Consider the following 23746-nt stretch of genomic DNA (forward strand, 5'->3'; position numbering starts at 1 on the left):
CCAAACTCGTACACCAATTATAAAATATTGTATTTCATTCACAAGGATAATATCCTAAAATCGAAATGTAATTTTAGTGGGAAGATTAAACCTTTTCAGTTTCGAGAATGTGAAGCAACATTCTGTACGCTAGTCTCACTGTTTTTGCTCTCAACACAAGCTGTATTTTTGTTAGGCTTTACTTGTGCTTCAGTTGAGGCCACTCATTCTGCGTATTAGATTCTCTTTGCTGTTATGCTGTTCCCACAAATCAAGCTGAGGATACCAACTTAATGTTTAGCCCCCATTTTAACATTTACCAAAAGTTTTACAATTTTAAATTCTGCTTTTTATGTATACGTAGTTTATTAACCTCCTGATATTTTTCTAAGGCGTTGCGAATCCCTGGGTAGGTGTGACACGGGCCACCAGGGTTCCACGGACCGCGGGTTAAGAAATGCTGATGTAGTGGCAGGTGCATGCTATACAAGGCAGTAGTAATGAGTTATTACATTGGGTGGTCATTAGTGCCACAATCACTAGAAGGATTAGTAGCCTGGGGGGAGGTGTTGGGTTGGTGTTGACCACCTTTGGATTTCAGGCTTCCGGTGTTACCAGGAGCTTCAGGTGTAGGGGCAAGGGTCAGTATCTCAGTTTTGTGGGTGTTTACACACTTCACTTATTTTACAAGTGCTGTGGTGTGGATTTGATGGTCATTGCACTCTAAAGGTTAATCATATACAAGTATGGTTCTGCAAGAACATATCTCTTTTGATATTTTACAGATAGTTGTACGTCTGGAGTGCTAAAAGGTACAGGCAGGCTAGCAAAGAAAGGGGTAGTGGATTGTTACAAGTGAGGGTGGTAGTTTATACTCCGCAAACTCTTAAAAGGTGTATTGCGAGGGGCGATGAGGCATGATTCCTTACACCATTGATATGTGACATTACGTCCTGTCCTCAGAGTGGTCAGATACTGCTGTATCTGCTTATGTGCAAGCCACCGCAGTGCTTGGGTAAAGAAGAGTGTGATCTTCAGCGACGGAAGCATTTCATGTGATTCCACCATGTAGCTCAGCTATCTGCAGGGCAGTAGTGTGTATTGGTCTGTGTCTCAATGTATGTTTTTAGCTATGGCTTCGTTCTACAGCTTGGTGGATATTATGGCTCACCTTGAAGTTGGACATGGTGATGCTGAGCCACCGGTTGTTTCTTACTTGCTATTCTGTTTATCCTCCTAGGCCTCGGTTGGACGGCAGAATTCCAGGGTGCTGTCCTACACATCCCACAACCAGTGTCCTGTGGAGACCGGATTTCAGACTGTGGCAGGTATTTCAACGTTTTTTAATCCTCTTACCATGTGTTCTCTCGTCTGCATGGATTCAAGATGTGGCAGAAACCATGTTGATGTGAATAATCCACATTATTTTCCTGAAGATGCTGTTTTGCCATCGGACCATATAACGTAGACACCTATAATTATCCAAGAACACTACAGTGAAAATTTGCACAAGACTCAGGCCCTCATTACAACCCTGGCAGACGGTGTAAAAAGGGCGGTAAGACCACAAACAGGCCGGCGGTCATTACCGCCCCATTATGACATTGGCGGTTTGGCATATGCCAAACCGCCAATGTCCCACACCGTCCGCCACAGTGGTAACGACCGCCAGGCTGGAGACAGCGGTCTCCAGCCCGGCGGCCGTCACTAGACTGCCGGCGGTATCAGGACCCCGCATACCGCCATGGATTTCATGGGGTTTTTCTACCGCCACGAAATCCATGGTGGTATGCACCATCAGTGCCAGGGAATTTGTTCCCTGGCACTGATTGGGGTCTCCCCCTCCCCTGAGTCCTCCCTCAACACACACATACACGCACACATACATGCACACATATACACATGTTACATTTCCCTTACACACATTACACCCCCGCATGTATACACGCACTCACACAACCCCTCTACGCACACCCCCATGCACGCACGCACCAGAAAACACCCCGTCACCTGAACACCGCCACACCGAATGCTGAGTCGTATTACAGTGGGCGGTGTTCTGATGACGTGGCGGTGACGGTGGAGCAGCCTCCACTTCACTGCCCACCGTCCAAAAAAGGGCAGAGGGTTGCCAGCAGTCATAATATGGTTGGCGGAAGACTGCCAACACTGGTGGTCTTCGGCCCAGCGGAACCTTGAAATGAGGGCCTCAGTGTGCAGGAATTTCAAGGTTTTATAAGAAGGCTTCCGGCTTCATGTTGTCTTGTAGGCTCTGTGGTGCATTATGGGAATACTTAGAGGATTCTTACTTGCGCTGTAAGAGCCTTTTTGTTGCAGTCTGTAGATGACCGTATCTGCGACTCTTAAGGGCTCCATGTTATTTAGATTGCAAATTGTGACTACTCTGCAGACCAACCAATAGCTTGAGGGCCAAGAACAGATCAGCACGTCTCCGAAGATAGCCTCAACAGAATTCAAGCTACTATAGACTCAGAATTTTAACCATAAGATGAATGGTAGGAAAGCGACACATCAACAAAAGAGCAGTTTGATTCCATGAAGTCAGACCACCTAAAGATAAACACTGCTGTAGGCATGGTGCCTCCCTAACCCACACACCCGTAGATGTGCCAGTCACTGAATAGCCTAAATTCTGTATTGAAAATTTAGCTGATTCCTTGGCTATTAGGTGTTGAGGAGGACTTTTGCTCCTCTGCCCTCGGGTTCTACCTCTTACGGATATACCATGTAGGTTTCAGCAGGGAGCAACTGAGGCCCCACACTCTACACTGGAACCACCCACTCAGCTGTCTCCCCCATCGCTATAGTTTATGACAAACTAGTAAATGATGGTCATGCCGCATCCGCTTTGATTTGTTAGCAGGACGCAAACTCTTCAGCCTGTCTTTGTCTCGGAATCACTAGCATTCGACATAGGATTCTTTCTTACTGCACACTTCTCACAGCTGTTGCTTTCCCACCCCCCCATCTTACTTGACTTTGTGTCTCCACAGTGGTTTCCATGGCCTCTGCTGATCACCGCTTTAACCTGGCTGAGATTCTCTCCCAGAACTACGGGGTCCGAGAGGAGAAGGGCGATGAGGATGAGGCCTCGGGCAAGGTCATGGACCAGCTGGGGAAAGGCTTTGGCGATGCCCAGGTATCGTGAGTGTTTGTAGAGGTCTGGGTATGGCACCTGGGTATGTTAAAAGCTGTGCACATGATTGTGATATGAGCTTGTGGGTTTTACTGAGGTCCTGATTAGGTACAAGGACATGTTCTGAAGCACAGATCAGGTAGATGGGTAGGATAGAGGGGTGAGTATGTAGTCGTTTGCAGACTTCCAGGTATAGTACATGGGTATGTTACCTTGCACATGTATCTTACGTTGATGTCTGTCTGGGTGGAAGGCTTCGTCACATGGGTATTTTCAGATGCGCATGTGTGGAAAATTAGTGTCCGTCAGAGTGTAAGACTACAGTATGTTTCATATTTTGCAGATGTGTTGCCGGTTATGCAACCTTTTGCTTTACTACTTTTAATTACTTACCTTGACATGGCTGGTAGCCCCACACTCTTGAACTAGGGGTGTGTAATGGATGGGAGGTGTCAGCATTGCCCCCTTTCCATCCAGCATGTTTATAATTCCATCCATAAGGGAAAGTTTTAAGGGGCCTTCCCCTTGTTTGCAGTATAAAAGTGGGAGTATGCATTCTGCAAGAAAGAATCCATGGACTCTACCCATGAGTGTAACTGCACTCTACAAGTAACTCCTATACAATAAAGTGATGTTTACAAATGTAGTAAATGAAAGAGATGCCTAAAATTGAGTATATGACATGCATGTGGTATAGTGTCAGACAAAGGGGTGTAAAGATGTGAGCGAGTGCTGGACATCGGTCTGTGGACGCAGGGTTGTGCACAGGTTTGTTGGCAGTCATGTATCTTATATACTTTGTTCCCAGGCACAGTTCACCTGTGCACAATACCAGAGGCACAGTGTGAGAGTTTGTCCGGTGGTGCATAGTGGGGCACATGCGAGCTGTTGTGTTGCTCAAAAAGACATTTTAAAGACACTGCTATTACCTGTTTCTTAAACAGCATCTGGCAGCCTGTTCTTCATAACCGGCAGCTGCATCATTGATTCTTTTGTGAGAAAATAGACTTTTTATAAAAGGATGAAAAACTAAACATGAATAGTTTACGAAGTAAACTGGTCCCCACATCCAAGCAGATGCCATCCTGCATCACGCCAAATGAGCCCTTTAAGTCTGTTTTTCTGTATTAATAATGCGCTGTGGATCTCCTAGGATGCCCCAGTCTACTGTCTGGAGCATCTCATGCGCGGCCCTGGTGTGTGCAGCTCGCTGGGATTTCTATTGTATGCTGGGCTAGAGGAGGACGATGACAGTCTCCGAGTGGTCCATAATTGGACGAGGCCATGCAGATGGGGATTTTGGGCAAGTTCTCTCCAGCACCATCTCCTCATGTCTGTGATTTTCTGGACGCAGTTTCTGTGCCTGCATTGCACAATCTTTTTCTACACTGCCCTTTGAGTCCAACTGTTCACTTTAATTTCTTTGTGTTTTTCCCCAGGATACCGACATGCCATTTGAGGAGCTCCTGGCACTCTATGGTTACGAAGCATCTGATCCCATCTCAGAGCAGGAAAGCGAGAGCAATGATGTCCCTGCTATCCTGCCAGATATGACCCTGGATAAGGTAGGTGGTGAAACAGATCTGTGTCTGCATGTGTTGGGGGCACTTTGACTAACAGAAGTGGAACCTGCCGGCTACACCCAGACCTGTGATCACCTCTGTGATGAAGAAGGAGCTTTCCTCAGTTATAGTCAGGGAGGTTTGAGCTCTGCTTTGGTGGTTTACATCCTTCATCAATCCTATTGAACATAGAGAGGGTCTCATGAGCTTTTTTTTTTTTTAGCTTGTTTATAGGTTTTCAACAATAGAGCGTTCTTACACTAATCTATACACAAGTTAACACTTTTCTAATAGTAGTAGACATGCTTTCAGCTCATCACTTAAGCCAATCTAGATGAGGTCACACATCACACGGAGTCTGGTGTTTCTGTAGCTGGAATTTAAAACAAAAGGACCCAATACAAAACCATATTCATTAAATCATCCTCTTGCATGCGGCTGCTTCAGAACATTGTTGAATGTTTGAACTCTTTTCCTGAAAAAAAATCAAAGATAGAACTATTGAAAAAGGTCACATGGAATTAAAAGAAAATAACATGAAACTTAGGGAAGCTATAATTGTCAAGGTGCAGCTGCAGTCTGACAATGGTTTCTCCTGGTGCTGTCCGCACTGCAGAACCCTTGGACCCAGCTTCGAGAACCTCTTGCCTCTTGCCATTCAGGGGTTTTAGGACATTTGTGGAAATATGACAGTAGCGGGTTCAAGGAGGTCTGGAGATGTGACCAGGTGCTGCGATTTTGGGAGGCTTTGCGGAAATGTGATACAATACATGGATTTTGTAAGGATGCCCTGTAGAGATGATCTTTGAGGTCAGACTGAACAGACACCCTGATCTCATTCCCAAAGCAATATTTGTCCTCCAAGAGGAAGTGGTTCTTTCATCGATTATTAATTGTAAAAAGTGAATTTCACAACGGTGTAAGTCAAATACTTGGGGGGTCATTACGACTCTGGCGGCTGGCGGTATGTTGGCGGTAACACCGCCAACAGGCTGGCGGTGTTCCGCCAGCAATTATGACCGTGGCGGAATTGCCACGGTCATACCGCCGGCCCCTCCACTTTCCCGCCAGGATTCCGCCTGGCGGTCATAATCCCCAGGGCAACGGTGCCAGCACCGCTGCTCTGGGGATTATGAGTCCCCGACCGCCGGCCTGTCCATGGCGGTACACACCGCCATGGAAAGGCCGGCGGTAAGGGGGCTTGGGGTGCCCCTGGGGGCCCCTGCACTGCCCATGCACTTGGCATGGGCAGTGCAGGGGCCCCCAGGCATAGCCCCGTCGCGCATTTCACTGCCCGAATTTAGGGCAGTGAAATGCGCAACGGGTGCTACTGCACCCGCTGCACATCAGCATTGCCGCAATTGCAGCATTGCTGCAATGTTGATGTGACATTTCCGATGGCCCAGCGGAAATGTCATAATAGGGAGACAGAAATACTGCCGGCAAAGGCGGTATTCTGTCTCCCGCGGCCTCGGCCGTCGTAATGACCCCCTAAATGTCCTTACTAAGAAAAGATCAGAAAGCTTGTATCTTCGTCAGTAGAGGAGAAATTTATGTTTGAAAGATATTCTGATTTGAAAATATGTGAACATGGTTAGTCATTTTTTTTTTTTTTTAGACAATTTAATAGTTGTTTGTTTGTACTGTTTTAGTTTCATTATCACGCATGTCGTTTTGTGTTAGATTGTTGTTTTACCCTAATGTGAAGTGTTGGGAGGATATTTTTCAAATAACATGGATATTAAGGAGTAGATGAAACTGAATAATTGAAGAACTTGTGATGGCGGTGTGTGTTGGTTGTGTTGTATTCTGTGAATTTGTCCTATGTTATGGATAGTAAAAATAATTTTAAAAGAGTAAATACAGAGCACGTGGTTCAGATCTACAAATGTGCTCTAGTAAGAGCCCTACATGTGTCCTATTTCTCCCCCCTTGTAGTATTTTGTAACAGTTTGTTTATGTATATTTGTGTTACTAGGAACAGATTGCGAAGGATTTGCTTTCAGGGGAAGAAGAAGAAGAGACGCAGTCCTCAGCAGATGAGCTGACTCCTTCCGTGACCTCCCATGCGGCCTCCGACCTCTTTCCCAGCACCACTTGCTGTAAGTGTGCCCTATTGCTATTACATGGGGTCTTTGTATTTTAGTGACATGAACATGCATGTGTGAACAAGGAGCGCAGGTTTAAAACCAAACCTTCCACCCTGTTGTTTGGGTCAGTTTCTTGAATTCCTGGTGCTGAGGGCAGACTTGTTGTACCCCTTGTTGAGAGGTGGTAGTGATGCCATCCCTCCGGCTGCTCCTGAGCCATCTAGGGAAGGTGGCGGGCCTCTGGCGTTCAATGAGGGGACTAGGTGTGTGGAGAACGGAGATGACCCCGGACTGCCAGAACCCTGGTGTGAGTGGAAGGATTGCATTGCAATCTCAGGCTGTCAGTTAGATCAGTGGATTTTGTAGCAAGACTTGTTTAAATTTGACAAGGACTAGCTCAGGAAGTGCTTGGGTTGTCAGTGAAAGATGGAGGTCTGCGTCCTATCAAATGGTTAACTTGTTCCTTTCTTCCCTAACAGCAAATTACCTCGCAGACGAAGACAAGGAGTCTTCTTCCTCTGCTTCCACTGACTCTTCTGACGATTCTCTTCCATCAAACGACTATAAGAAGGTGAGAACGCCAGTCGCGCCCTTCTTCTCTGGTGGGGCTAGAGACTTATGCAGCACGAACCCCCCACTGAGCGAAGTCTCTTAAGCGGTTAGAAAAGTAATTCCCATGATTATAGGGCATTCTGGTCACAATGTAACTCAGTTAAGGATGTGCCACGCTTGCAAACCTATAAAAAAAACACTCACTTTGCGTAAGAGCCCATATTCCTCAACTCAAACTGCTGATGAGTGTGGCTGTAGTTACTTTAGAAGTGAGGGACAGAAAACTCTCTCCAGGTGCTGGTGTAAATGAGACACTTAGTAGGGGTCACCTCTCTCTCTTGTCCCCTTTACTTCCCATTACTTACCTGCAGGTACATGTGATCGTACATTGCTCCAAGAAGCGCTGGCATTTGAGGAGGGTGGGCGGTTCTGGGAGTGTGGCAATGGGTTTCTGATGTAGCATGAATTGCCAGATGTCAACATGGGCAGCCGGTGCAGCTGAGGTGCTAGTGCAGACGCGTGGTTCCAGTGCAGGTTCAGAGGTCACTTCCATGGCCGGTGTGCACTCTGTTTGGATACCTGCTCTAAAGCAGCCTCCATTGACCCTGCTTTCCCTGTTCCTCTTCTCTCTGCCTCTTGTAGGAGATCATGGTGGGACCACAGTACCAAGTCGCTCTGCCGCCTCTGCACGTAGACCCTATGAGCGAACAAGGTGAGATTCTGCTGAACGCACATTGAGCGATTAAGGTTAGGGAGTTTATTCATGTCTTAATTTCGATTTCGCAACAGTTTATCTTGAATTAGAATTGTTTTTTCCATAGATGTGTGGTCTAGTTGCTACTGTGATTCATATATTTGGAAATATAAAGCTCTTAAAGTACTTCATGATTAATGTTAGTTTTCACCCACCATGAGAAACTCAGTTACCAAGTGGAACTGGGGTGCGAGCAGTAGCATCCGTAGGATGTCCGGAGGCCTTACGAATGTATCACATTGCACTGCTGACCATCCCAGAGCAGAAGGATGGCTGTGTGCTGTGGCCGCTTTCTAAACATCACTTGCTTTCTCTTTCTTATCAGGGTCCGAGGTAGAGGATCTGTTGCTTTGGGATCCCAATGTTCTCCCAGAGCAGGAAGTTGAGGAGTTCCTGTACCGTGCTGCCAAGCGGAAATGGGATGAGGTGTGCAACGACAGCCTGCCCGAAGGGGAAGCAGTGAAAGACAATGAGCAGGTAGAGCTGCGGACGTCTCAGTGTGGACCACAAATCTTCAAAGCACTTGCTCTACATGAGTGTCTGATCTGCTGGTTGTAAATTAAAGCTTTTCTGGCTACCTTATAGCTGGGATGATCATAGAATGAGAGAAGAGAAATGCATCCCAAACCCGGGAGCCATAGTAAAGATCGGTTACCCTTCCTTCGGTACTGAATGCCAGGTGCTGACTGATGTATGTCCATGAACATCATTCTGGCTTCTGGGCTGCTGTGTAGCATACAGAGCGGTCACGGAGATGATCCTTTCTCCTTCGTTAAAGCCAAACGGTGGAAATGAATAACATTTTCGATAGTCTTCCTAAAAGGGTCTTGGGTAGACCGAGGGCCATCACCATCCAGATCATCATCTAGATACAAACTGCAAGAACTCTTGGTATTTGGGGACCTGACCTGGGGGCTGCGTTCAGACCAGTGGTACCTGCTGAAGACAGCCTTTGGCGTCGAGGAGCGCGCTGATTAGTGCCAGAGCACAGCAGGTTTACTTACTGGCTGAACTGCATGTAAATGGTGACGGTTGTTTGCTGTGATTAAACGTAAGGGACATAGCTTGACACTCTCAAGAGCACATCACTGGGGATTAGGGCTCAGAATCCCTCGGAGAGGCAGACTAATGTATTTCTATGAACAGAGGAGCTTGTTAGATTTTTCGCCAGGTTTGTCTTCATATCCCAATTGAGGAAAAGGAGTTAGTAACACTGCAGTTAAGTTTGGAATAAAAGTGCGCCCAGGGGTACCTGAATGGCCTAGAACCAATCCAGCCGCTCCTTTACCGCTGTACAGGAAGTTTGGTTGCTCATGATTTCTGGTTTATTGGTAACCGGCCTCTTTAAAACTCATTGATCAGTGCTTCTCGTTCTGCATTCATTGACTGTATCCATTTGTGTTTTGTGTCTTAGGCGCTCTACGAACTTGTGAAATGTAATTTCAATACAGAAGAGGCGCTTCGGAGGTTGCGGTTCAACGTCAAAGTAATACAGGGTAAGTCATCCCCATATCTCCTAGCCCTAGAGGTGGCATGTCCCACTTCTCTCCGTCCCGAGAATGAAAGTGCTCCAAGGAGTGTTCCACTCTGTGTCTAGTCTTAGCCTTGTTATGAAGTAATAGGGATAGGTAGATCCTCTTGGGCTGAATGGACAGAATCATTTTTCCAGGCTCAGAAGAATGACAAACTTCCTCTCTGTTTGTGGGAATAGACCAACCCTTCTGTGTGGTCTGATGACCATTTTCATTCAGATTGAAGTAGACAAAACTCCCAGGTCTGCTGGACTTCTAGGGAAGGTTAATCTTGTATTGGTTGGTAAAGGGGGCAAAGCCAAGACTGGCATGGCTTCTGCTTGTTCGGGAGGGGTACTGGGGCAGAAGATTATATTTTATTTAAAAGTCATTGACTGTACATAACAGGATTTGTAGTGGAGGGCTATGGGGAAAAAATATAATTATAGTTTGTGTATGTCTTACAGGTTAACAAAGAAGTATAGGGCTGTTTTGGTAAGATTGGAGGTTAAGGGAACAAAAGATTTATAGTTAAGCTCATAATTGTTAACACAACAGGGTAGGAGGTTTTTTTATAACACAGGGACAAAAAGGGGAAGATATTCCAAGTTTGTGTATCTCCCAGTAGTTAATTAGGGACACAGAACCTTTTATTGCTGTCATGCATTGTTTTACTTCCTGGATCTTGTGTACCGTGTCCTCCTGGATCCCCTGCCCTTCAAGCTAGAAGTGGTCCTTCCAGGGTGTTAGAGGGGGGAATCAGTATCTCAAGATTTATAAGTTTTACAAACTGATGCTTTGGTAAACTCCTAACCTGAATGCGTCTAAAGAATTCCCATGTTTGTCTTCTCTTTCACTGCAGCATTCTCCCAACCCTTAATGTGATGTAATTTCATTTCCTTCTTCTCTTTGCCTTAACTCTCCCTTTCCATAATGGAGATGATGGTCATAGCTGTTCTAGATTCCTAAGAACAAAAGTGCTCAAGTAGCAAGAACCTGTCATCGTGCAGTCTGGAGGCAGGGTTTCCATAGTGTGTCACCTAGATGAGGAGATCCCGTCAAGAGTTCATTGGTCATGTGGTTACATAAAGCCAATTTCATGTTATTTCATGTTAACGTTTCAGCTTAGTGCATCCAGACAGTTGGCGTGCTGGCTTTTCTATTACTGCAAAGCTTTACTGTAGGAAGTTGGTTCTGTATATACTATTTCAAAGTAAGAAATAGTGTGCACAGAGTCCAAGGGTTCCCCTTAGAGGTAAGATAGTGGCAAAAAGAGATCATTCTAATGCTCTATTTTGTGGTAGTGTGGTCGAGCAGTAGGTTTATCAGAGGGTAGTGTTAAGCATTTGTTGTATACACACAGGCAATAAATGAGGAACACACACTCAAAGACACATTCCAGGCCAATAGGTTTTTATATAGAAAGATATATTTTCTTAGTTTATTTTAAGAACCACAGGTTCAAGATTTACAAACAATACTTTAAATGAAAGGTATTTCACTCAGGTATTCTAGGAAATTTGAATAATCACAATAGCATGTACAGTTTTGACAAAAATGGCAATAAGCTATTTTAAAAGTGGACACAGTGCAAAAATCAACAGTTTCTGGGGGAGGTAAGTAAATGTTAAGTTCACAGGTAAGTCAAACACTTACAAGGTTCAAAGTTGGGTCCAAGGTAGCCCACCTTTGGGGTTCAAGGCAACCCCAAAGTTACCACACCAGCGGCACAGGGCCGGTCAGGTGCAGAGGTCAAAGTGGTGCCCAAAACACATAGGCTTCAATGGAAATAAGGGTGCCCCGGTTCCAGTCTGCCAGCAGTTAAGTACCCGCGTCATCAGAGGGCAGACCAGGGGGGTTTTGTAGGGCACCGGGGGGGGGGGGGGGGGGTGACACAAGCAGGCACAGAAAGTACACCCTCAGCGGCACAGGGGCGGCTGGGTGCAGAGTGCAAACAGGTGTCGGGTTTCTAATAGGAATCAATGGGGAGACCCGGGGGTCTCTTCAACGATGCAAGCAGGCACGGGGGGGGTCCTCGGGGTAGCCACCACCTGGGTTAGGCAGAGGGTCGTCTGGGGGTTGCTCCTGCACTGGAGTTCCTTTCCTTCAGGTCCTGGGGGCTGCAGGTGCAGTGTGGTTTCCAGGCGTCTGGTTCCTTGAAGCAGGCAGTCGCTGTCAGGGGGAGCCTCTGGATTTCCTCTGCAGGCGTCGCTGTGGGGGCTCATGGGGGTCAACTCTGGTTACTCACGGGCTCGCAGTCGCCGGGGAGTCCTCCCTGTAGTGTTAGTTTTCCGCAGGTCGAGCCAGGGGCGTCTGGTGCAGAGTGAAAAGTCTCACGCTTCCGGAGTGAAACGTGTGGTCTTTAAAAGTTGCTTCTTTGTTTCAAAAAGTTGCAGTTTCTTGAACAGGGCTGCTGTTCTCGGGAGCTTCTTGGTCCTTTAGATGCAGGGTAGTCCTCTGAGGCTTCAGAAGTTGCTGGACCCTGTTGGATGCGTCGCTGTTGCAGTTTTCTTGGAAGTAGGGAGACAGGCCGGTGGGGCTGGGGCCAAATCAGTTGTCGTCTCCGTCTTCACTGCAGGGCTTCAGGTCAGTGTAGGAGGCTGGACTGGCTTGTAGTGAGTACCAAGGGGTACTTGCACCTTGCACCAGGCCCAGTTATCCCTTATTAGTGTATAGGGTGTCTAGCAGCTTAGGCTGATAGATAATGGTAGCTTAGCAGAGCAGCTTAGGCTGAACTAGGAGACGTGTGAAGCTACTACAGTACCACTTAGTGTCATATGCACAATATCATAAGAAAACACAGTACACAGTTATACTAAAAATAAAGGTACTTTATTTTTATGACAATATGCCAAAGTATCTTAGAGTGTACCCTCAGTGAGAGGATAGGAAATATACACAAGATATATATACACAATAGCAAAAATATGCAGTATAGTCTTAGAAAACAGTGCAAACAATGTATAGTTACAATAGGATGCAATGGGGAAACATAGGGATAGGGGCAACACAAACCATATACTCCAAAAGTGGAATGCGAACCACGAATGGACCCCAAACCTATGTGACCTTGTAGAGGGTCGCTGGGACTATTAGAAAATAGTGAGAGTTAGAAAAATAACCCTCCCCAAGACCCTGAAAAGTGAGTGCAAAGTGCACTAAAGTTCCCCTAAGGACAAAGAAGTCGTGTTAGAGGAATAATGCAGGAAAGACACAAACCAACAATGCAACAACTGTGGATTTCCAATCTAGGGTACCTGTGGAACAAGGGGACCAAGTCCAAAAGTCACAAGCAAGTCGGAGATGGGCAAATGCCCAGGAAATGCCAGCTGCGGGTGCAAAGAAGCTTCTACTGGACAGAAGAAGCTGAGGTTTCTGCAGGAACGAAAAGGGCTAGAGACTTCCCCTTTAGTGGACGGATCCCTCTCGCCGTGGAGAGTCGTGCAGAAGTGTTTTCCCGCCAAAAGAACGCCAACAAGCCTTGCTAGCTGCAAATCGTGCGGTTAGCGTTTTTGGACGCTGCTGAGGCCCAGGAGGGACCAGGAGGTCGCAAATTGGACCAGCAGAGAGAGGGGACGTCGAGCAAGACAAGGAGCCCTCTCTGAAGCAGGTAGCACCCGGAGAAGTGCCAGAAACAGGCACTACGAGGATGCGTGAAACGGTGCTCACCCGAAGTCGCACAAAGGAGTCCCACGTCGCCGGAGACCAACTTAGAAAGTCGTGCAATGCAGGTTAGAGTGCCGTGGACCAGGCTTGGCTGTGCACAAAGGATTTCCGCCGGAAGTGCACAGGGGCTGGAGTAGCTGCAAAAGTCGCGGTTCCCAGCAATGCAGCCCAGCGAGGTGAGGCAAGGACTTACCTCCACCAAACTTGGACTGAAGAGTCACTGGACTGTGGGGGTCACTTGGACAGAGTCGCTGGATTCGAGGGACCTCGCTCGTCGTGCTGAGAGGAGACCCAAGGGACCGGTAATGCAGCTTTTTGGTGCCTGCGGTTGCAGGGGGAAGATTCCGTCGACCCACAGGAGATTTCTTCGGAGCTTCTGGTGCAGAGAGGAGGCAGACTACCCCCACAGCATGCACAAGCAGGAAAACAGTCGAGAAGGCGGCAGGATCAGCGTTACAGAGTTGCAGTAGTCGTCTTTGCTACAATGTTGCAGTTTTGCAGGCTTCCAGCGCGGTCAGCAGTCGATTCCTTGGCAGAAGGTGAAGAGAGAGATGCAGAGGAACTCGGATGAGCTCTTGCATTCGTTATCTAAAGTTTCCCCAGAGACAGAGACCCTAAATAGCCAGAAAAGAGGGTTTGACTACCTAGGAGAGAGGATAGGCTACTAACACCTGAAGGAGCCTATCAGCAGGAGTCTCTGACGTCACCTGGTGGCACTGGCCACTCAGAGCAGTCCAGTGTGCCAGCAGCACCTCGGTTTCCAAGATGGCAGAGGTCTGGAGCACACTGGAGGAGCTCTGGACACCTCCCAGGGGAGGTGCAGGTCAGGGGAGTGGTCACTCCCCTTTCCTTTGTCCAGTTTCGCGCCAGAGCAGGGCTAAGGGGTCCCCTGAACTGGTGTAGACTGGCTTATGCAGAATTGGGCACATCTGTGCCCAACAAAGCATTTCCAGAGGCTGGGGGAGGCTACTCCTCCCCTGCCTTCACACCATTTTCCAAAGGGAGAGGGTGTCACACCCTCTCTCAGAGGAAGTTCTTTGTTCTGCCATCCTGGGCCAGGCCTGGCTGGACCCCAGGAGGGCAGATGCCTGTCTGAGGGGTTGGCAGCAGCAGCAGCTGCAGTGAAACCCCAGGAAGGGCAGTTTGGCAGTACCAGGGTCTGTGCTACAGACCACTGGGATCATGGGATTGTGCCAACCATGCCAGGATGGCATAGAGGGGGCAATTCCATGATCATAGACATGTTACATGGCCATATTCGGAGTTACCATTGTGAAGCTACATATAGGTAGTGACCTATATGTAGTGCACGCGTGTAATGGTGTCCCCGCACTCACAAAGTTCAGGGAATTGGCTCTGAACAATGTGGGGGCACCTTGGCTAGTGCCAGGGTGCCCTCACACTAAGTAACTTTGCACCTAACCTTTACCAGGTAAAGGTTAGACATATAGGTGACTTATAAGTTACTTAAGTGCAGTGTAAAATGGCTGTGAAATAACGTGGACGTTATTTCACTCAGGCTGCAGTGGCAGGCCTGTGTAAGAATTGTCAGAGCTCCCTATGGGTGGCAAAAGAAATGCTGCAGCCCATAGGGATCTCCTGGAACCCCAATACCCTGGGTACCTCAGTACCATATACTAGGGAATTATAAGGGTGTTCCAGTAAGCCAATGTAAATTGGTAAAAATGGTCACTAGCCTGTTAGTGACAATTTGGAAAGAAATGAGAGAGCATAACCACTGAGGTTCTGATTAGCAGAGCCTCAGTGAGACAGTTAGTCACTACACAGGTAACACATTCAGGCACACTTATGAGCACTGGGGCCCTGGGTTACCAGGGTCCCAGTGACACATACAACTAAAACAACATATATACAGTGAAAAATGGGGGTAACATGCCAGGCAAGATGGTACTTTCCTACAGTCAGCAGTCCTTCTTCTTCTTTAGGTTGCAGGAATCTGATTTCCTAGGTTCTGGGGTACCTCTAAATACTGAATTTAGGGGGGTGTTTAGGTCTGGGAGGGCAGTAGCCAATGGCTACTGTCCTTGAGGGTGTCTACACCCTCTTTGTGCCTCCTCCCTGAGGGGAGGGGGGCACATTCCTATTCCTATTGGGGGAATCCTCCAAAATCAAGATGGAGGATTTCTAAAGGCAGGGGTCACCTCAGCTCAGGACACCTTAGGGGCTGTCCTGACTGGTGGGTGACTCCTCCTTGTTTTTCTCATTATCTCCCCTGGACTTGCCGCCAACAGTGGGGGATGTGTCCAGGGGGCAGACATCTTCACTAGCTGGAGTGCCCTGGGGCATTGTAACACCTAGCCTGAGCCTTTGAGGCTCACTGCTAGGTGTTACAGTTCCTGAAGGGGGAGGTATGAAGCACCTCCACCCAGAGCAGGCATTTGTTTCTGTCCTCAGAGAGCACAAAGGCCCTCACCACATGGGGTCAGAAACTCGTCTCTCAGCAGTAGGCTGGCACAGACCAGTCAGTCCTGCACTGAACAATTGGGTAAAATACAGGGGGCATCTCTAAAATGCCCTCTGTGTGCATGTTTTAATAAATCCAACACTGGCATCAGTGTAGGTTTATTATTCTGAGAAGTTTGATACCAAACTTCCCAGTATTCAGTGTAGCCATTATGGAGCTGTGGAGTTCGTTTTTGACAAACTCCCAGACCATATACTTAATATGGCCACAACTGTACTTACAATGTTTAAGAATAGACTTAGACACTGTAGGGGAATATTGCTCATCCAGCTATGCCTTCACCTGTGGTATAGTGCACCCTGCCTTAGGGCTGTAAGGCCTATCCTGAGGGGGATGCCACGTCGACTTTGCCTTTTTCTCCCCACCAACACACACAATCTGCAATGGCAGTGTGCATGTGTTAGGTGAGGGGTCCCTTAGGGTGGCACAACATATGCTGCAGCCCTTAGGAACCTTCCCTGGTCACAGGGCCCTTGGTACCACTGGTACCTTTTACAAGGGACTTATCTGTGTGCCATGGGTGTGCCAATTGTGGAAACAATGGTACATTTTTAGTGAAAGAACACTGGTGCTGGGGCCTGGTTAGCAGGGTCCCAGCACACTTCTCTGTCAAGTCAGCATCAGTATCAGGCAAAAAGTGGGGGGTAACTGCAACAGGAAGCCATTTCCTTACATTTGCTTTTAATGTGCTTATGGTGTGTGATGCGGATGTGGTTGAAGTACAATTTGTTCCATCTAAATGGAGATAAAAGCTAAGTCAAATTCCTTAGGCGCTCCAATCGGCAGAGCTCTACATACTTCCAGAACCAACCGCGACACGTCAGTGTAGTGCACAACACGTGAATGTAGAATGTAGAAGAGTTTAAGGAACTAGTTTCATAGCCAGTTACATGGTATACTGCATTAAGGACTCATGCTCAGCGCCTTCAGACCAGCTCAAAAGTTCACAAACATATAAATTGTGTTTAAGTTGCTGGTTTAATGACACACCTAGAACAATTAGCTGACCTGCTTGACCAACCATTGAAAGAAAGGTTACTCATGTGATTCTGTGGGAAAATCAGTATTTAGAGTTGAGCTTGCAACCAAATGCTCAGGCTTTTTTCAGTGACTTGATGAGTGAGTTTGGTAGGATAGCATCGGGAACCAGTGTGCAGAAAATTTTAGTAGCCATGAAGCCAAAAAAGCACAGTCATAAGTAATATAAGATTTCCTCCACAGGTCCCAAAATTTCCCAGAAGTTAAACAGCCAAGCAGCTAAGAGTGTTACAAGGAAACGTGTCTGAGGTTCTTCACAAATCTCATGACAGATCCACTTACTCTGTATTAGTCCTTCCTCGTCCATCTGTAAAATGTCTACATGCTTAGATGTGCCCAGCAGGCCACTCCCAGGCTTCACATGGACCACCATACACTGACCTTGGGAACCTTCAGTTTGTTGTAAAGGAACCCATTATAGTAACAAAATTACTGGATTGCAGCAGCAGCACCACCCTGCATGGGGGATTGAGTCTGATCCTGCTCTGTATGACAGCTGTCTGCCTAACCCTTCCGGCCAGCTAGAGCACCTCACCAGTACCCAAGAGTAAAACTGTGCCAGCCCTTCACATGAACTAAGAGTAAAACTGTGCCAGCCCTTCACATGAACTAAGAGTAAAACTGTGCCAGCCCTTCACATGACATCTAGATTTCTCAGGGAAGTCGTGTTGGAACAGATCGTATTCCTTTTTTCTCAGTCCTATATGTCTTACAGATATAAAGACTGACAGAAGTAGGGTTAAGTTCAATAAGTTGTGTTGACTCAACTGCAATCTATGTAAAAAGGCATGTATTGTGATTATAAAGATGATAAAACATAATAAAAGCAAGGCAGTGACAAGGAAAGTGAAACATAGGAAAAGTCCCACCACACTGTCACAACAACAGTTCTAGGATCCCTACCTGCACTTCTAATATTCTGTACAAGAACATGGCAGTGTAAGCCCTACTATGCCTGTCAGGTGCCCCAGGGGATAATCCATCCCCCATACCTGTGATTGTAGGTAAAGAAGAGGTCTGTTAGTCTATTGTGAGTTCTTGATGTGTGACAGGTGTACCTCTCGCTTAACCTTCCTTTCTTTTTTTCTTCTTTTATTCTGTCACGTCCCCTTCCTTTTTCTTTACATTTGCCTCCTGTTTGCCATCATTTTTCTGACTTCCTATGTCTTTTCACTTTCTAATCTGGCTCTCTTTTATCCTTCTCACTCTCTGCCTCTTTTTGTGCAGATGAGCTCTGTGCGTGGAGTGGGGAAGAAAGGCGGAACTTTGAACACGGGTTCAGAGTGCATGGGAAGAACTTTCATCTTATCCAAGCAAACAAGGTAAAGCCCTTTGTAAAGCCGAGTGTTCAGTAAAAGCATGTTTTACTTCTCGCCTACCGCTCCTTTCTCTTCTTTCATCCCATCATCCAACTTCTCGTTGTAACATCTTTTCTCCCATCCCTCAAGGTGCGCACACGCTCTGTTGGCGAGTGTGTGGAGTATTACTACTCCTGGAAGAAATCGGATCGCTATGACTATTTTGCACAGCAGACCCGCTTTGGCAGGAAGAAGTGCAGCATGCACACCGGAGTCATGTACGTAACACTATCCTAGAATTGTACTTCTTGTGTTGTACTTTTTAGACAAAATGCATGGTTTCCTTAGTCTCAGTGGCAACTTCACCACAGACTCTTTGAAATGTTTCCTAAGCTTTGAGAGTGTGTCAGGATCTCCTGTCTGTGCAGACTTCATTTGAAAATACAATTTTATCTTGTATGCTTTACACAGCTGCACTACAGCACTCTGCTGTGCAGCCAGGTGCGCGACCAGTGGTCCTTTGCCCACTGTGGACCTAAGCTTTCGGCCACAGCAGTGGCCCGTTGACAGAAGGTCATGGCACAGTGAGCATAGCCTCCGGTGGAAGGGCTGTAATGCCATCAGACACTCCCCCCCCCCCCCCCCCCCCCCCCCCACTGAAAGCTCTAACTAAAAGACACAGACCAAATAGAATCTTTGCAGCTGTGGGCCAAGATGTGCACCAGCCAGTACAGAATCTTTTGCTGCGTTATCTTTATGGAAACTCCCAGCATCCCAATGGTTTAATATTTAATACTCTTCCCTGGGACAGTTCATGAAGTAGTGGTGATATGCTTATCCTGTATCTGTGTCAGTCTGCAGTGTGCTTTCACTAAATGGTGCCCTGAAGTGCTGTGCTGTGTATATAATTGAATGCATTTCAGTATCAAATCTGTTGCTGTTCTTGATTTTTTTTTTAGAGGGTGATTTAGACTTTGCCTCCATCTGTCTGTCCTGGGGCAAGCCCGCTGTACTTGCAAAGCAGTTGTGTGTTAGAGCTGAATGCCAAATGGATGGCATATTTTTGTCCAGTTTAGCAATATTTATATATTTTTTATGAAAACAAAAAAATAATACCTGTGATGTAGAGGGAGTGTTCTCCCTGTGTGGCATCTGGCTCATGGTTTGTTTTCCCTGGCCGGGTCTGAGTGCCTCACAGTGTTGACTCATTCAGGGTGGATCAGTTCTGGGGCTGAAGGGCCAACAGGAGAAGGGGATTCCACAGTGGAACCTGTTAAGGTTCTGTGGTGGAAAGCCAGACCCTTCCCCTCACTGCTGAATGAGGTGGAAAATGTAAGGTTGGTGGTGTGGAATCTTCTATATACATCAGAACATTTGCTCTGCCAAACTCTAAATCGCCTCATTAGTCTTTCCTCTTTCTTAAATCCTGTCTCTGGCCTGGTGCTTCCTTTAACTTCACTGCAGCCATTACATCGTGTTTGTCTCTTGTCCTCACCTCTCTTCTCTAGGGGTGTCCTGATGACGGGACCAGTGATGTTCCCCCTTCATCCTCCTTCTTTCTCCTCTTGCTGATAGTGTTGAGGTTGCATGGATGTGTGACATTCCCATGCCTCTCTCCACTACGCAGTCTCGCCCATTCTCCTCTCCCTCCTGTTTTCAGTAGTGCTAAGATTGCACATGCGCTCATGTTCCCACACATCCTCTTTCTCTGTCCTTTGTAGGCGTTCTAAAGTGAAGTGTAACCTTTTGTTGTTGTTGAAAGACCTGTTGTGGACGATAACAATACTTAAAGTGGGTTTTGAGTCAGCAAATTTCCTTTCTCTGGTTGACACTCTTGTCTGTTTCATTTAGTTCCTTCTGATTTGATGACTTTTCTTCCTCTTGTTTTGTTTCTTTGTCCCCTGGAGCATGTGTTCTGTACCATCCTTTTGAGTGGAAGACTTCAAGTTCTTCCACTACTCACAATAATAAAATTACTGTTTCTGCTGCTTCAGGCGTTCCACACATGTACAAGTCTTTCCTTGCTCTGTTCTTCATGTGCTGCTTTCTTCCTCACACCTCCACTCGTTTCCATGGCTCTCTACATCCTACCCGGCCTTTGTATCTTTCATTTCCCAGGAACCTGTACTCTTCCTCCCCGGCTTCTACCCTGCCCTCCTCTTCACCTGCACTGCTCCACAGCAGCTTTTGCTTGATCCCCCACTGCCCCACTCCCCCGTTGTGCCCTCATCCCTCGGCCCAGTCCTGGTATTTATTTATTTTTTCTCACAATGTTTAGGAGGGCTTGGCAGTTGCAATTTGCTACCTGGCTGCTTCTTTTTGAAAGTTCATGTTCATGTCCTTTTTTTTTTTTTAACATACCATTCCATGGTGGCGCCCATCGTCTTGGAATATCTCTAATAATGGCAGCGGTGTCGTGCATAGGTGGTGACGCATACACATATATGTCATCAGGCTTACGTGCCCTCTAGAAAGTCATTCTTTTTGGCATGGTTACCCCACGTTTTGCCTGTTTATCAGTGTGTTTAGTCTGTCTCCACTGGGATCCTGCTTACCAGGACCCAAGTGATTGCGCTCTCTCTAAATTAGGTTGCTTAGGTACCCTTTACACCCCACAACTGGCATACTGGTGTACCCCTGTAAGTCCCTAGTATATGGTACTTAGGTATCCAGGGCATTGGTACACCAGCGGTCTCTCGTGACCTGCAGCATGTATCATGCCACCCATGGGAGCCCATGTAAACCGTGTCTGCAGGTCCGCCACTGCAGCTTGCGTGAAAAGGTGCAAGCACCCTTTCACTACGAGTCACTACACCAGGTCACTGTAAGTCAACCCGATGGTAGGCCCTCCTGACCCAGAGGACAGGGTGCAGGTCCCTGTGTGTGAGGGCCCCCCTGCATGAGCAGAGGTGCCCCTACGAACTCCAGTTCCAATGCACTGGACTTAGTAAGTGCGGGGAAGCCATTTTACATGTGTACTGGCCACAGGTCACTCACTACCTGTGGTCCAGCCACATAATGGTAACTTCTAACCCAGGCGTGTTTGGGATCAAAGATGTCTGAATCATACCCCAATACTAATGACAGTATTGGTGGCATGATTACATGCACTCTGGATGCTCTTTAGAGGTCCCCACCAGTATTGCTCCTGCCAGTCTTCCAGGATTAGCGGGCAGCCCATGCTGCTGCAGCTTCTCAGACAGGTTTCTGCCCTTCTGCTACTTGACCAGCTCAAGCAGGGGAAGGCAGAACAAAGGCTTTCCTGTGGGAGAGGGAGGCAGTACCCTCTCCCTTGGAAATAGGTGTTACAAGGCTGGGTAGGTGTAGCCTCCCCGCGCCACTGACTTGCCTTGAAGGGCACATTTGGTGCCCTCCTTGCATAATCCGGTTTGCACCAGTCCCTGCTCTGGCTCGAAAGCACACAAAAGAAAGGGGAGTGACCACTCCCCAGTCCATCACCACCCCAGAGATAGTGCCCAGAGATCCTCCAGGTGGCCACTTGATTCTGCCATCTTTGAAACAAGATGTGTAGAGGCCCCTTTAGAGCATCTGGTTGGTCAGGACAGGTGATGGACATCAGAGACCCCTGTGGATAGTTGGTCACCGTGACCTAGCCCCTATTACAGCTATTTAAGTGCTCCCTTGCAGGTGGTTATCCAGATTTGGTGTGCAAGACCCCACCAGGACTACTCTGCATCAACCTCTTCTGCTCCTGGCCACCGGAACCACTGCTGGACTTCACAGGAACCAAACAAGCCTGCAACTTCCAAGAGGACCTCACCTTGCAACATTGTTCCTCCGGCTCCTGCCAGCAATTGCAGCATTTCCACGGCTGGGCATCCTCTGGGGTCGGCAAGGAGTGACCACTTAAGCAAGACTTAAGCTCCACCAAAGACACAAGAAGGAATCTCCCTTAGAGTGAAGGAGTCACTCCCCTGCATCTGCAGGCACCTAAGGCAACAACGTCTGGCTGCTGGGATCTGCTCTACAAAGGAACTGCATGGATCCTCCAACATAGGTGGTGGTGCTGAGTGGTCCTCTTGGTCCTCTCTACCCTCTGTCCAACTTGGGAGACAGTGAGCCCTTGCCTGTCCAGGCAGGACAGTAGCCCTGTGCCCTGCGACTTTTGCAGCAACCAAGGTTTGTTGACTCCTGCTTCAAGAGATCGTCAGGCTCCAAGTAGCCCAGGTCTCCAGCACTTCATCCTTACAAGGTCAGTCTCCCCTTGCTGCTCCAGCGATGTAGGACTCCTCTCCAGGTGTGCTGATTGGGCCTCACTTCAGCTTACTGTGCCTGCTGCCAGTGTGTTGCCTGTTGGGGGCTGCAACTGCTTCTGCTGTCTCTCCTGACTCCTGACTGCTGAGGGTCAGCCTGGACTCCCCTCCAAGGGCTGAGTACCCTGAACCTTACTGATTCCCTTCTTCTCTGCAAATCCTCTTCTGCTCAGATTTGTATTTACCAAGGCTTGTTGGTGGCCCTCCTGGCCACTGACCATCGGCGACCCGGGGACCAACGTGGGACATCATCTGCATGACTTCAAGGACCTCTCTGCAGCTGCTGGGCTCCACAGCTGATGTTCATCTTATCTTGTCAACTCAGATCTTCATCCACAGAAGGGTGGGTAGTGGCTCCTGCCCCATCTGGACACTCCTGTGTGGACTGGCCCATGTCCTTGTCTTTTGCAGGTCCTCCTCTTCCAGAATTCATTGTTGGGTTCCACTGGACTGGTCCTGGTCTTGCAGTCTTCCTTTCCCAAGTCCAGTCTTTGCGAAGACCAGATAACTTACCTCTGCTCTCCTGGGGGTCACCTAGGTACTCACGTCTTGGTGTCCTGAGTTCTCCCAGCACCCTTCTAACTACTCCACATCCTTGGGTGGGGACCTCACTTCGCATTCCACTATTATAGTGTATGGTTCCCCCCCATCTCCCCTGCCAAAATAAGGCCCTAGCTGATTTTTACTAATTGCTGCCAATGCTTGTTGGTTTCAGGTGCTAATTCCTAATAATTACCATATAGATAGTGTGTACTTACCTCCAGTTGGGGGACTGGATATAAGTATCACTGTGGTTCTTTCATGTGTGCAAGTGCAGTGTGACTACAGTGGGTTTGCATGAGCTTTGCATGTCTCCTAGATAAGCCTTGGCTGCTCACCACAGCTACCTCTGAAGAGCCTGGCTTGCTAGACACTGTCTCACTAACTAAAGGGGGCTGCCTGAACCTGGTACCACACACCAGGCCAGCCTCCTACCTGCACTGTAGCATCGTAGTGCATTAGCTTACATGCCTGAGAATGCATTTTTTTTTTTTTTTTGCAGTGCTGTTTAATATCAGCAAAACTACAATGTTATATTTTCGCTGATCCTATCAGCTGCAGCAGAACGCATTTACTACTGGAATAGATCTGCACTGGCAGAAGCAAAAGACAAGACCTGTTGGCTTTGTCAGTGTGTATTCTAATAGTGCAAGTGTGACACGACCAGTGACTTGCCTTGTGACCAGTCTTCTTCCTCACTTTTTGGTAACAGTGCTGGAGGTACATGTCCTAGGGTATGTATTCCTATCCATGCCCTTGCTCTCTCCTATAATAGTGGGAGCTTTATCATGCACCGTGCCATGGTGCCTCAGCTGGCCATTCATCTCTCTTCATTCAAAC

General features: G+C 47.6%; 1 protein-coding gene across 2 annotated transcripts in view; it reads left to right on the top strand.

The window, feature by feature from the left end:
* Positions 1-23746, top strand: part of MIER2 (MIER family member 2) — a 41211-nt gene that overhangs the window by 9633 nt on the left and 7832 nt on the right. For both annotated transcript variants that reach the window (XM_069217015.1, XM_069217014.1), the window contains exons 2-11: positions 1220-1307; positions 2994-3139; positions 4576-4701; positions 6677-6800; positions 7268-7359; positions 7983-8052; positions 8420-8571; positions 9509-9590; positions 18022-18116; positions 18243-18370. In XM_069217015.1, coding sequence (XP_069073116.1) covers positions 1220-1307; positions 2994-3139; positions 4576-4701; positions 6677-6800; positions 7268-7359; positions 7983-8052; positions 8420-8571; positions 9509-9590; positions 18022-18116; positions 18243-18370 — 1103 coding nt within the window. The remainder of the gene's footprint in view (positions 1-1219; positions 1308-2993; positions 3140-4575; positions 4702-6676; positions 6801-7267; positions 7360-7982; positions 8053-8419; positions 8572-9508; positions 9591-18021; positions 18117-18242; positions 18371-23746) is intronic.

This window comes from Pleurodeles waltl, chromosome 12, assembly GCF_031143425.1.
Source record: "Pleurodeles waltl isolate 20211129_DDA chromosome 12, aPleWal1.hap1.20221129, whole genome shotgun sequence".
Lineage (NCBI taxonomy): Eukaryota > Metazoa > Chordata > Amphibia > Caudata > Salamandridae > Pleurodeles > Pleurodeles waltl.